The following is a 12252-nucleotide window of genomic DNA, read 5'->3' on the forward strand; positions in this document are numbered from 1 at the left end:
TGGATCCTCAGCAGCTTGCACATAGTAGGGACCTAATTTGTGTAAACCCCATACATGCATGTGTCAATCATTCGGTCCACAATTAGAGGAAAGATTGTGCTAATAGGAGACCACCAGCTACAAATAAATCAAAATTCCTGGCTTTCCATGACTCCTATCATCTTTCTATTGGCTTCTGCTGGGGAAAACGAAGAGAGGAGGAGACTTCAGTATTCGGATACTGCCAGTTCAGTGATGAACTCGCACAGTGGTCACTCTCGGGGTGCAAGGAACTGGATAACTGCACATGCAGTCTTTGAGAGTACCCAAGCCCCCAGCAGGGCAAGGCTACTTCCTGATCTGCTCCGGAACCCTTTGTCGGAGTATGTGGGTTCCAGAGGGAAGTATTTAGGAACAGGACAACTTCCTGCTGGTGCAGTGGAGCGAGGGTGGGGAGGAAATCGCTCCGGGAGCCGCATCCTGCTTGCGCTAGCGTCTGCAGAGAAAAGGGTGGAGGTGCCGAAAGGAGGAAGCAGAAGAGGCTACGGAAGACAAGAAAGTGTTGGAGCCGGTAGGTTAGCCGCCTTAGAGCTGGGGCAGTGGGAAGCAAGTGGTTTGCAATATCTGCGGTTCTAAATTGCTGGGCTGCCCAGGTGGGTAGGGGCCGTGCTTTGCACGCTGCTTGTCAGTAGGCACCAAGAAGGGGCTGTTCGGGGCACTGGGGCTGGGCCTTGCGGGGCACCTGACTGCGCTCGAGCTGGCTGGCAACCCTACCCCGGAGCCCGTGGCGGCGCTGGGCTGTTCTGCCTTAGGGCGTGGGGTTCCGCACCCTGGACAGCTTCCCTAGACCGGGGGCGGAATTTAGGGGAAAGAAAGTGGATACGGTGCGTCCCGCTTAACCCTCAAGACTTTGCCAAGTGGGTGATGAACATTGTTTCGGGAACTGAGGGGAAGGGCTTGTAGAGGGACTGTTAGTCTGAAGCCATAGTTTGTCTACTCTGTTCTAGGAGCCCGGGCTATCGCAAGGGAAGTTGGTTTGTTTTTATGGCAAGTGCCTATTCCTGCTTCTTGTCACTTCTGGGCAAGCTAAGAGCTTTCATATCCCTCGTTAAGCCCGTGTGTTCTCTATCTGATTGATCGTATTTGTACTGCTGGGGGTATCTGGTAAATACTCTGTCAAAGTTAAATGTCTCCAAGCACTTTTTGAAGAGAGAAGACTAACCTAGCAGTCGGGGGACTATTTAGCGCACCTTTTCTCACCTTCCCATATAATCGTTTTAGCGTTCAGAGTGAGGGTGGTCATCTTAAAGGTGCTAGCTAAGGGTTGTGATTGTGCATCTGCAAAAGGCCTTTCGTATGGTAGGATATAAAATTCTTTATCACTGAACAAGATGAATGTGTAGAGATTGTTACTGGAGAAATCAGAAATAGTTTTTATTAAGTTACTGCTTTTCTGTTGTCTTAGGTTCGGCTTTAGAGTGTGGTGAAGGGTACTTTTCATGGTGCATGGAAGGAAAGCCAATGCGCAGGTAGGCATTTAGGAAGAAAATCTTCTGTTTCAATAAATGAAATTTACGTAATAATCTAGGGCTTCATTTAAATCTTTTTAAAAGATTGTCAAATCTTACCAAATTCTGTTTAGAATTAAAAATTCTTGTAAAATAAAGGTAATATTAGGAATTAATAGCTTTTTAAATAAAATAAAATGTAGAACTTAAATTTCTAAAGAGTGCTTTGAGCTTTATGTAGTTAACACTTCAATTTTCTTTTTTGCGTTGTAATTTTTTTGTGATAATATTATGCGTACTGTGATACTATACAGATTAGTTATAGTCTTCAATTCCCTGTAGAATACAGAGGGTTCTGTTGCCATATAAGAATAATGATTTTTTATAATACGCTGTACTGAATGTCTAATTATGGTTTTGGTTATGTCACTCATGTTCATTAATACATTTGTTCTTTGAATTAAAATAGCTGCATTGCAGGGAAGATTGTTAGAAGACTAAAAAAGGTATTTGACATAATAACTTAGTCCATAGAAAAATAGAACAGTGTGTGGGAAAATATAGACACTTATAGACCTTCTCAACCCTAGAATTTAGTAATGCTTTTTCTCAATCTGTTTTAACAAATAGGACTCAAATCGTTATTGAAATAAAGTCAGCCCAGTTCTATTTCTTCATTTTTAAACTCATTTCACTCTTATTGAACTGTATTTAATTATTTTTTGTTTAACATCAAAGATAAACAGCTCTGGCAGACCCTTTCAAGAAAAGAAGCATACCATGATGGGGATATGACTTAGAACTAAGGAACAAGAACCAGAATATGAATATTTTTCCAAATCTATTACTGAGTTTTTTTGATTGCCCTTGAGTTATTCATCTTCTCTGTGCCCCAATTTTCTTCTCTAATATATCTGACCAGGATATTGAGAGTAATGAATGTTTGCAAATGCTTTGAGATCTCCAAATGGAGAGTTATTGTAGATATAATAAATGCCATTATAGACCTTCTTATTTGTCTTATTCTATAGTAGGAATAATGTTTGAAAGTACATGAAGAAATTAACACATATATTAAGTGCTTTGTTATTTCAACTTCTAACATGATTTCAAAAAGCCACTGATTGTTTCTCATCCTCAGCTCCCAGGAATGTCATATCTTATGTAATTATTAAAATAAGAGCTTATTAATTTTAAAAAATTAATTTTTAATTTTTAAAATGTGGGAATGTTTTTGGTTTATCAATAATTTCCATATAAAATATTTGCTTAATCACTCATATCTACCCTTTTTTTCTTGTTTTATTATATAACATTGCCAGTTAATCAAAATGATGTTGGAGAATTTTGGCGCCATTAATTGTTAAGTTCCTGGTTTTTTTTTTCATCACCATCACTTGGGCAGAGCCTGGCCTACTATTGCTCTCTGGTTTCACTTCTACCTGCTACGTGTGTTAGGTCACAGTCACACTTCCCTGCTCTTTCCTTATTGGGCTGTCATTCTTGCTGCTGCAACATAAAAAGCATTTGGGTTTATACTTACCTGCTATTGGAGAAGCTTTGAATGAGAAATAACTATTTAGGAGTTCCTTGTTGGCCTATTGGTTAAGGATTTGGCATTGTCTCTGCTGTATCAAGGGTTCAGTCCCTGGCCCAGGAACTTCCATGTGTCATGGGCACGGCCAAAAAAAAAAAAAAAGAAAAGAAAAAAGAAATAACTGTTTATATTGAGATTATTTGAATATATGTTTATTCTCCCTGCGGGAGTGTGAGCTTTTTGAGTCTCATGTGTCTTCTATATCTTTGCATCCCTGGCACCTAATGATCACTGAATGATTGCTTGAACCACTCAACAATTGAACAGTACCTGCAGATTTTTCCCAAGGCAGGGGGGTGGCGCACCATGACCAAGAAAAGATTGAAAATTGTTTTTAAGAGTATTCTAATGCCTTATCATAAGGTTTTATGAAACTGACTGGCATATTATTAGTAAAACTTCATTGCATTCATTTATTTAACTAGCTATTATGTGTAAATACTACAAAACTTAAAAGATAAAATAGGCTCTTCAGTGAAAAGTCAGCTAATACTGACCCTAGCTCCCAAGCTCCCAGTTTTCCTCTCCAGAAGAATCACTTGAAAGCAGTTTCTTATTCATTCTTTTCACGGTATTATAATGCATTTACAAGCATATATAGATTATCCCCTTTTTAAAAAACATGTATGTTTGCATATCATACACATTCTTCTGTATCTTTTTTCACTTCATATATTATTTTGTAGATTATGGCAAATACCTATAGACCCATCTTATTCATTTTAATAGTTACATAGTGTTCTATTATCTGTAGGCACAAAGTTAACTAGTCTCATTGAGAGACATTTAAGTTATTTCAGATGGTTTGCTGTTATATCCAGCTCTGCAATGAATATCCATGTATGTATAAGTATAGAATAAATTCTTGTAAGTATAGAATAAATTCTTCGATGTAAAATTGCCCAAAGAGGAGTTCCCATCGTGGTGCAGCAGAAATGAATTCGACCAGGAACCATGAGGTTGCAGGTTTGATCCCTGGCCTCGTTCAGTGGGTTAAGGATCCTGCATTGCTGTGAGCTGTGGTATAGGTCACAGATGTGGCTCAGATCTGGCATTGCTGTGGCTCTGGCATAGGCCAGCAGCTATAGCTCCGATTAGACCCCTAGCCTGGGAACCTCCATGTGCCGCAGGTGCGGCCCTAAAAAAAAAAAAAAAAAACAACTAAAATTGCCCAAAGAGTACATGCATTTAAAATTTTTGGTTAATTTTAACAAACTTCCCTCCTTAGAGATTATACCAATCTGTGGTCTCATCAACAGTGTGCCTATTTCCCAAAATATTATTTTTTAATCATTTATTTAATTTAGAGACAGTAAAACGTTTTGCAGTATAATTCTTCCATCTTTCCTTAAATATACAAATAGTAAACTAAGCTTGGCTTTAACAGGAATTGGTTTATTCACTCACCAAATGTTCATAATACTTGTTCTATGCCTGTATACTGCATATATACAGATGAAGTGATGGAAAGACATGTAAACAGATACCATAATACAACATGAACAGTTTTCTATTTTATTTATTATTATTATTTTTTTTTTGGCTGCACTCATGGCATATGGAAATTCCCAGACCAGGGATCAAACCTATGCCACAGCAGTGATCCAAGCCCCTGCAGTGACAATGCTGGATCCTTAACCCACTGCACCACAGGGGAACTCCAAATAGGATTTTAACAGAGATGTAAACCTCTCCTCTGTGGAGATGGGGAAAGCTTCACAGATATGGTGATATTTGAGCTGGATCTTCTAGAAAGAATAAGAATTTGCTTTAAAGTAAAGAGTGCACTTTAAAGGGTAAGAATTTAAAAAGGGAGATAATAAAAGACACCATAAACAGAAGGAACAGCTATGCAGAAAAAAAAAAAAAGAAGAAGACCCCAAGACCTGGACGGGTATAACATGTATGGAATATAAGTATAACCCAAGTATAGGATATGTGACGAGGAGTTCCCGTCATGGTGCAGTGGTTGACGAGTCCGACTAGGAACCATGAGGTTGCAGGTTCAGTCCCTGCCCTTGCTCGGTGGGTTAACGATCCGGCATTGCCATGAGCTGTGGTGTAGGTTGCAGATGTGGCTCGGATCCAGCGTTGCTGTGGCTCTGGCCTAGGCCGGTGGCTACAGCTCCGATTCAACCTCTAGCCTGGGAACCTCCATATGCGCGGGAGCGGCCCAAGAAATAGCAAAAAAAAAGACCAAAAAAAAAAAAAAATAGAATATGTGACGAGGGAAAGGGGAAAAACATGGAAAACAAGGCTGCAACCATGGGAAAGAGTTTTGACTTTAACCTTTAAGAGCAAATGAATATTGTTATACAAATCAGATTTGTTCTTTGGACGGAGCTAGAAAATAGAATGTGGACTGGAAAGAGAGAAGAAATGATGCCCCCCAAAATAAAAGATAAAAATAAAACTAATTTAAAGGAGTTGTGGTAGATTAGATGAAAGATCATGAGAACATGAAGTAGGTCTGTGGAAAGGGAGACTGGGAAAAGTGGATGGAATTGGGAGTTTGTTTAATAGTAAAATCAAAAGGATTTGATGATATAAAGTAAGGAAAAGATAACAATGTAAATGATGCCAAAAATTCCAAATTGGGAAACTAGGTGCTACCTAATCATAAGATAATGAGATTGAAAAATACAGGAAGAAGAATAGGTTTCAGTAAGTCAAGAATAGATTCTCTTTCATATACTTTAAGATTATTATGTCTGGGAAACAGCCAGATAGAGATAGCCAGCATGTAATTGAAATATAGGTCTGTGGCTGAAGAGTGATTTGGGCTGGAGGCGGGGGGACATGAGTCATCAGTATGCAGAATATTCTTGAAGTTGTAAGTATGAATGAGGGTAGAACAGAAAAGGAGGATGCCCAAAACAGAATCCTAGAGAGTACTAGAGGTGTCTAAGGTGGGGCCTAAGGCAAAAATCCAGTGAAGATTCATAAATGGGTAAAAAGCTTTAGTTTCTCTGCATCTGTTTTCTTAATTGTATCTAGAGTTTATATTGATAATGTTCACTAATGATGAAGATCAGGTGAGCTCCTTGAGTTCAACATCAAAAGACAAATCCCATTCAGATCACTTGACTGTAGAATTTCCTCTTTATCTTTTGCCAGTTTAAAATGTGTACTTAAGATAGTATAAGATAATACCTGCTTGATTTGGCTCTTTCTTGATGTGGCTGTACATTGTACATTGGCTTACTCAACACCTTTCCTTCCTTTCTTCCTAATATATACACTCAAGAAAAGTGAATATTATACTTGATATCTTTAGTACTCTTTGCATTTTGGGATGGCATTGTAATACAGTGCTGCCAATGAGATGTCAGATAGGAGGTTGCTGTCCAGGAAGACTTGCTTTCCTAACATGTAGGGAGATCAGCTTGCTTGCATGGCCCTTCCTCCATCTTACCTTGATTGCTGAGCCGGGGCATGCAATGCTGACCTTTATTTCATCCAGCAAACAATGATGAGATGTCTTAGAGCTGAAGCATTTTTGACCTGTTTTCACATGAAGGGATTAACAACCTGGCTTTCTGGTCTGGAATCAGATATGGAATGTATGCCTGGTGGGTGCTCTTCTAATAAGCAGAACAGGCACTATAAGATGTTATTTCTGTTTTAAGGATGTATATACTCAAATCTCTAGCTCTCCCTATTCAAATGTGCTTAGGACTTTGAGGGTCAACTCAACAGATTTTTTTTTTTTTTGAAGAGGAGGCTGTTAATTTCTAAATTAAAACAAAAATTTTGAAGTATAAAGGGAGAGATGCTCATCTAGGAGATAGCACAATTCCAAGCTAAGGAAAAATTCTGTAGCTCTTTGGACTAATAGATAAAACTTGATTATAAATGCTTTAGAAGACTATGGTTTTTTCAAACTTTTTATTGTACTTGATTTCAAATAGTCATAGCCACTTACATAAAATTATTCTTTTCTCAGTAGAGTCTGTTATTTTTGAAGGAGTCCTGAGGAATAAGTGACATGATAGCTCTCAAATTTAAGTTGACTTACACATTTTGGGTGGGTGGAAGTGTTATTAAGTGTACTTAGGGAGGTACCAAAAATTCTAACATTTCTTTAGTAAACATGAAGAATATTTAAGATACTTGATTTATTCTTTGGTCTTTGCTTCCTATATGCACATAATTTGATTCTTCCGTCATTTAAGGAGATTCAGTATTCATGGGAACAACCCCTCTATTCACCTAGCCTACATTTCCTTGACCTTCTAAAATTCTTGTGACTTTTACCTTTATTCACTTCAAAAATTGATTCCTATCAATCAGAAAAATGTTGTCTGAAGTCATAAAACCTAATGTTTTCTGACCATAGCATTTTGAACACCCACTCCAGCTGTTCTTTGACCTAGTCATAATGAACCTGCTTATGCCTCTTGTGTTTCAATGTATTCTTCTTGTAAAAACCAGCTTATACTAGGAAAGAAATATTATTTGTTAAATTTATTAACCAGTTATTAGTCAGACTTTAATTTGTGTTTAAATAACTTGCTTGCTAAATGTAGCAAGCCACATATCGCAAGATTTTGATTTGTCTAGCTCCTCTTAAGAAGAATCTGCATTTTTACCAAGCACCCCCACATAGGTGGTGTTAGAGAAACACAGTATTTTAAGACTTAATATAACAGCCTAATAGGAGTTGGGCAGTCAGCCAGGGAAGAAAGAGTATCTAGTCTTTATCCCACCTTTTTCTTCATTTGAAAGAAAAGGCGTAAATTCAAACCATAATTCTTAATCTATCAATATCATATTTAGAAAATCTGATAATAATGGAGGAAGAAACTCTATATACAGGAGTAGGTGGCCAGTCAAAGCAAGGGTAATTTTCTATATTCAGCTTGGTTGTAACTTAGACTATGTGGCTAATTTTACTCTTTAACATTTTAACTACTCTGTTTTTGGTATCAGAATATTTTGAGCTGAAAGCTCAATTTCCTGAGTCAAATGACTTAATCAATATGGAAATCTTTTGTTTACATAACAAGAAATCTAGATGTGGGGTGGACTCCAGGGTTGCCTGGCTTGATAATATCAACTGGGACCCAGGTTCTCTCTGTCTCCAATAGAGCCTCTGCAATATCAGCTTCATCCCAACTTGAAATTGCTTTTCCACCCCCCTACCACCCTTACCAATGTAGAATGCTACACTCTTCCTTATTAACGCCTTGCATAAGAAATTCTCCTTAAATTATGGAACATAAGTCTGTTCCTACAGTTTGGTGACCAGCTTAGGTAAGAGAATTCCATCAGCTAATTGATTTAAGAGGATTCAGGAGTCATTCTTAAAGTTGGAGACATTGTCAGCTTCCCTTGAAGGATATAGCTAGTAGAAGAACAAAATCAAGATTATGTTAAAGTTTGAGAGAATTGATGGTAAAATAGGCCATTAATAGAATTTATCTTGAAGTTGTGCTTTTCATAAATGCTAACAGAATACAAAATCTGCCAGACGTATCATTAGCAGATTTTATATCCTTTTGGTTTTAGAAAGACTGACTCTTTCCTAGAATTGGCGGAGTCATTTCGTAGGAGAAGGTAAAAGCTCTATTTGGCCTCCCTAGTTTGTTAACAGTAGATAGAGTCTGCAGTAATCCCTCCACTTGCCTCCTTCAACCTTAAAACATGTGTAGTTTAGTCTTGTAAATTAAGTTATTCCAAATATTATTTGAGTTCAGTTTCTTTTTTTATATATTTGTAATTTAATTCAGTATTGTGATAGAAATCCACAGGTTAGAAAGCAAATAATTTCTGGAATTCCAGTCTTGGCACAGTGGAAACGAATCCAACTAGGAACCATGAGGTTGTGGGTTCAATCCCTGGCCTCACTCAGGGGGTTAAGGATCCGGCGTTGCCATGAGCTGTGGTGTAGGTCGCAGATGCAGCTCAGATCCTCTGTTGCTGTGGCTGTGGTGTAGGCCAGCAGCTGTAGCTCTGATTGGACTCCTAGCCTGGGAACCTCTACATGCTGTGAGTGTGGCCCTAAAAAGCAAAAGAAAATAGAAAAAATAAAAAAATAAACAAGCGAATAATTTCAGATCCTCTAGTTTCTCTAGATGAATTTTCTTTTGTTGGTGTTGTTGGGTGTTTTTTGTCGTTGTTGGTTTTCTTTTTTAGGGCTGCACCTGTGACATATGGAAGTTCCCAGACTAAAGGTCAAATTTAGAGCTACAGCTGCTCGCCTATGCCACAGCCACGACAACACCAGATCCTTAACCCACTGATTGAGGCCAGGGATTGAACCTGCATCCTCATGAATACTAGTCAGGTTTGTAACCCGCTGAGCTATGATGGGAACTCCTCTCTAGATGAATTTTCCCTTGGACAATCAGACTTGCTTTCCTAAGGCTCTGTGCTGTTCTGGAAAGCAATTCATACTTCACTTTACAACCCCACCCCTTAAGCCCTTAGAGTGCTTAATCCATCAGACTCCAAACAAAATAGTTGTGAATATAGATGTGACAAAGTGTGAAAACAGTCTATTTCTAGATTACTTATTATAATCTCTCTTCAGTTTTGCCCAGAAAAATGTATGGGGCGGGGGTGACCTTTTCTGTCTCTGGGTGTGATAGGAATGATGGAGAATATAGGATTTTTTTAAAGTAAACATTTAGAAAAACAAAGAGAACAACTGTAGAAGTTTAATTTATTTAATGGATAGAAATAAATTTTACTTCAAGGATTAAATTACTAGAATTAAATACAACTTCTCAGAAGATTTAAAATGAGGTACCGCTTAAAAGTCTCAGCCCACCAGTGATCCCTGTTCTTGCTCCTTCTCACTCTCCTAAAAGAGTGCTGTAGTCCAGTCAGATAGCAGCATGCTTGCTCTTTCTTCCCTCTAAGGATAACTACCACATAAACCAGATTGCCAGGGTCATTTTCATTTCAAATGCTTGATCCATTTGACCAAGACAGTTTGGGATAAAGCACTGATTGGAGTCTGAGGACCTACATTCAAACAGATCCCAAAACTGTCACTCTTCTTGTGAGGTAATTGTAATTATCCTCACATTACAAATGATGAACTCAAGGATCAGAGAAATTAAGTAATTTGCCCAGGACTATACCTAGTAAATGATGGAGCTAAGGTGTGAGCCTATGTTTGCCTGGCTACAAACCTGGCAAATTTTTTCAAGAGAACTAGACGAGAAAGTTTGGAGGATGATATAGCTTAATTTGGCAGGAAGAAAAGTTGAGTGCATTTGACAACTATGTAATGAGCACTGCATCCAGCTTTGAAGTATAGCATTGAGCAAAAGAGAACAGAAGCCTTGTTTTCATGGAGTTTATGTTCTAGTTGGGGGAGAAAGCCAGTATTTCATAACAGGAGATAATTATTTATAAAGAAACATTATGCAAAATAAAGGGTATAGGGTAGTAAATGTAAAAAAATGCTGTTTTGTGCAAGGTCTGATAGGTTGAGAGTTAAACAGAAATCCGAAAGAAATAAGGAAATGAGCTCTGCACATATTTGGGGAAGAACCTTTCAAGAAGAAGGATTAAGGTTCTGAAGGAAGAGAGGCCTTGCCATGGCCCCAAAATAGCAACAAAGTCTGTGTGAGTAGAGAACTGTGAGCAAGAGGAGTAGTAGGAGGAGGGGGAGGAGTCATTTAGAGGTTCTGTAACCCAACAGGCTTCGTTTTTATTGTGAGTGTTTAAAGGATTTTGAGCAGAGAAGTGGCATAATCTGACTTTTCTAAAGGATCATTCTGGTTATTTAGAGAAGAAAATGCAAATCAGCAAAAGTGTAAATAAGCAGACCACTTACAAGGCTATTACAATAAGGGTGAGCCCAGCCTGAATTAGGGTGGGACTAGTGGAAATATAGAGAAGTGTTGGATTCTAAGTATTATTTGGAGGGAAAATGACAAGATTTATTGATGGGTTGGGTTTGAGGGTGTATGAAAGGGAAGGGGCTCCAAGATTTTTGGCCTGAGCAACTGGAAGAATGAATTGCTTTTTATTGATCCAGGGAAGACTGGAGGAGAGGCACCTGCCTGGGGGAAGGTAGAGAGTCAAGGAATCAGTTATAGGTAATGTCCTTGATAAATATCGAGTTTAAGTGATGTGGGACATTCGCATGGATCTGAATTCAGAACTTGTCCAGGTAGGAGTTAGGAATCCTTTAGCCATTCACATACAGGTGATAGAAACCATGAATTAAATGCACTTCCCCGGAGTTCCTGTCGTGGCTCAGTGGTTAACGAATCTGACTAGAAACCATGAGATTGTGGGTTTGGTCCCTGGCCTTGCTCAGTGGGTTAAGGATCTGGTGTTGGCCGTGATCTGCGATCTGCGGTGTAGGTCACAGACGCGGCTCGGATCACACGTTGCTGTGGCTCTGGCGTAGGCCGGTGGCTACAGCTCCGATTTGTCCCCTAGCCTGGGAACCTCCATATGCCGCGGGAGCGGCCCTAGAAAAAGGCAAAAAAAAAAAAGATAAATGCACTTCCTCAAGAATGTGTATACAGAGTAGAAAGAACAGAACTTTTAGAGAATGACCACATTTAAGAAAACTCCTTCTGAGTTTGTAAACCAGACAATTGATTAAAGTATAGAAACTACCCATTATTGAAAGTCGAGCCTTTGCTAATGTAATAATAACAGCAGTTTTTTTTTTGCTATGGCATGAGTAGATATGTATAAATTAGCATCCATATTGCACTTAGATGAAATTTAAAAATTGTTTATATCTGAACTTAACAGTACCATCTTTATGTACATAATTAAGGTTACAACAAAAACATTTAATTTCAACATACAGTGTCACTATTACAATAGGAATTTTTAAATTGGTCTTGTCTTTAATGGGATTTTTTTTTAAAGCTTGACTATACCACTAGTAACCAACATGATCTGTTCTTTCAGCATCTGCTACAAACAAGGCACTATTAAGCACTGTGGTTAAAAGCCTTCTTGATTGTTTATGTGGATGGTAAAAATGATCCTTTAACTTGCCCAGCTTTGTTTCAGTTTACAGTGTCAGGCATGAACAGTGCTGTTTCTACCAGATGTCAGGAGTTATGAACAGTTTGTACTCTGGAACACTGTCACCTGGTAGGCTGAGGCCAAGCATAGAAAGACTGAATTTATAAATACTTTGGAAAGACAGGTTGTTTTTAGAGAAAGGAAAAAATCTGTTCT

General features: G+C 38.4%; 1 protein-coding gene across 1 annotated transcript in view; it reads left to right on the plus strand.

The window, feature by feature from the left end:
- Nucleotides 403–12252, plus strand: part of KLHL20 (kelch like family member 20) — a 77917-nt gene continuing 66067 nt past the window's right edge. Inside the window, exons 1-2 of the mRNA XM_005656716.3 lie at nt 403–550; nt 1445–1508. Of these exons, the coding sequence (XP_005656773.1) occupies nt 1486–1508 (23 nt within the window). The 5' untranslated portion in view covers nt 403–550; nt 1445–1485. The remainder of the gene's footprint in view (nt 551–1444; nt 1509–12252) is intronic.

The sequence above is a fragment of the Sus scrofa genome, chromosome 9, assembly GCF_000003025.6.
Source record: "Sus scrofa isolate TJ Tabasco breed Duroc chromosome 9, Sscrofa11.1, whole genome shotgun sequence".
Lineage (NCBI taxonomy): Eukaryota > Metazoa > Chordata > Mammalia > Artiodactyla > Suidae > Sus > Sus scrofa.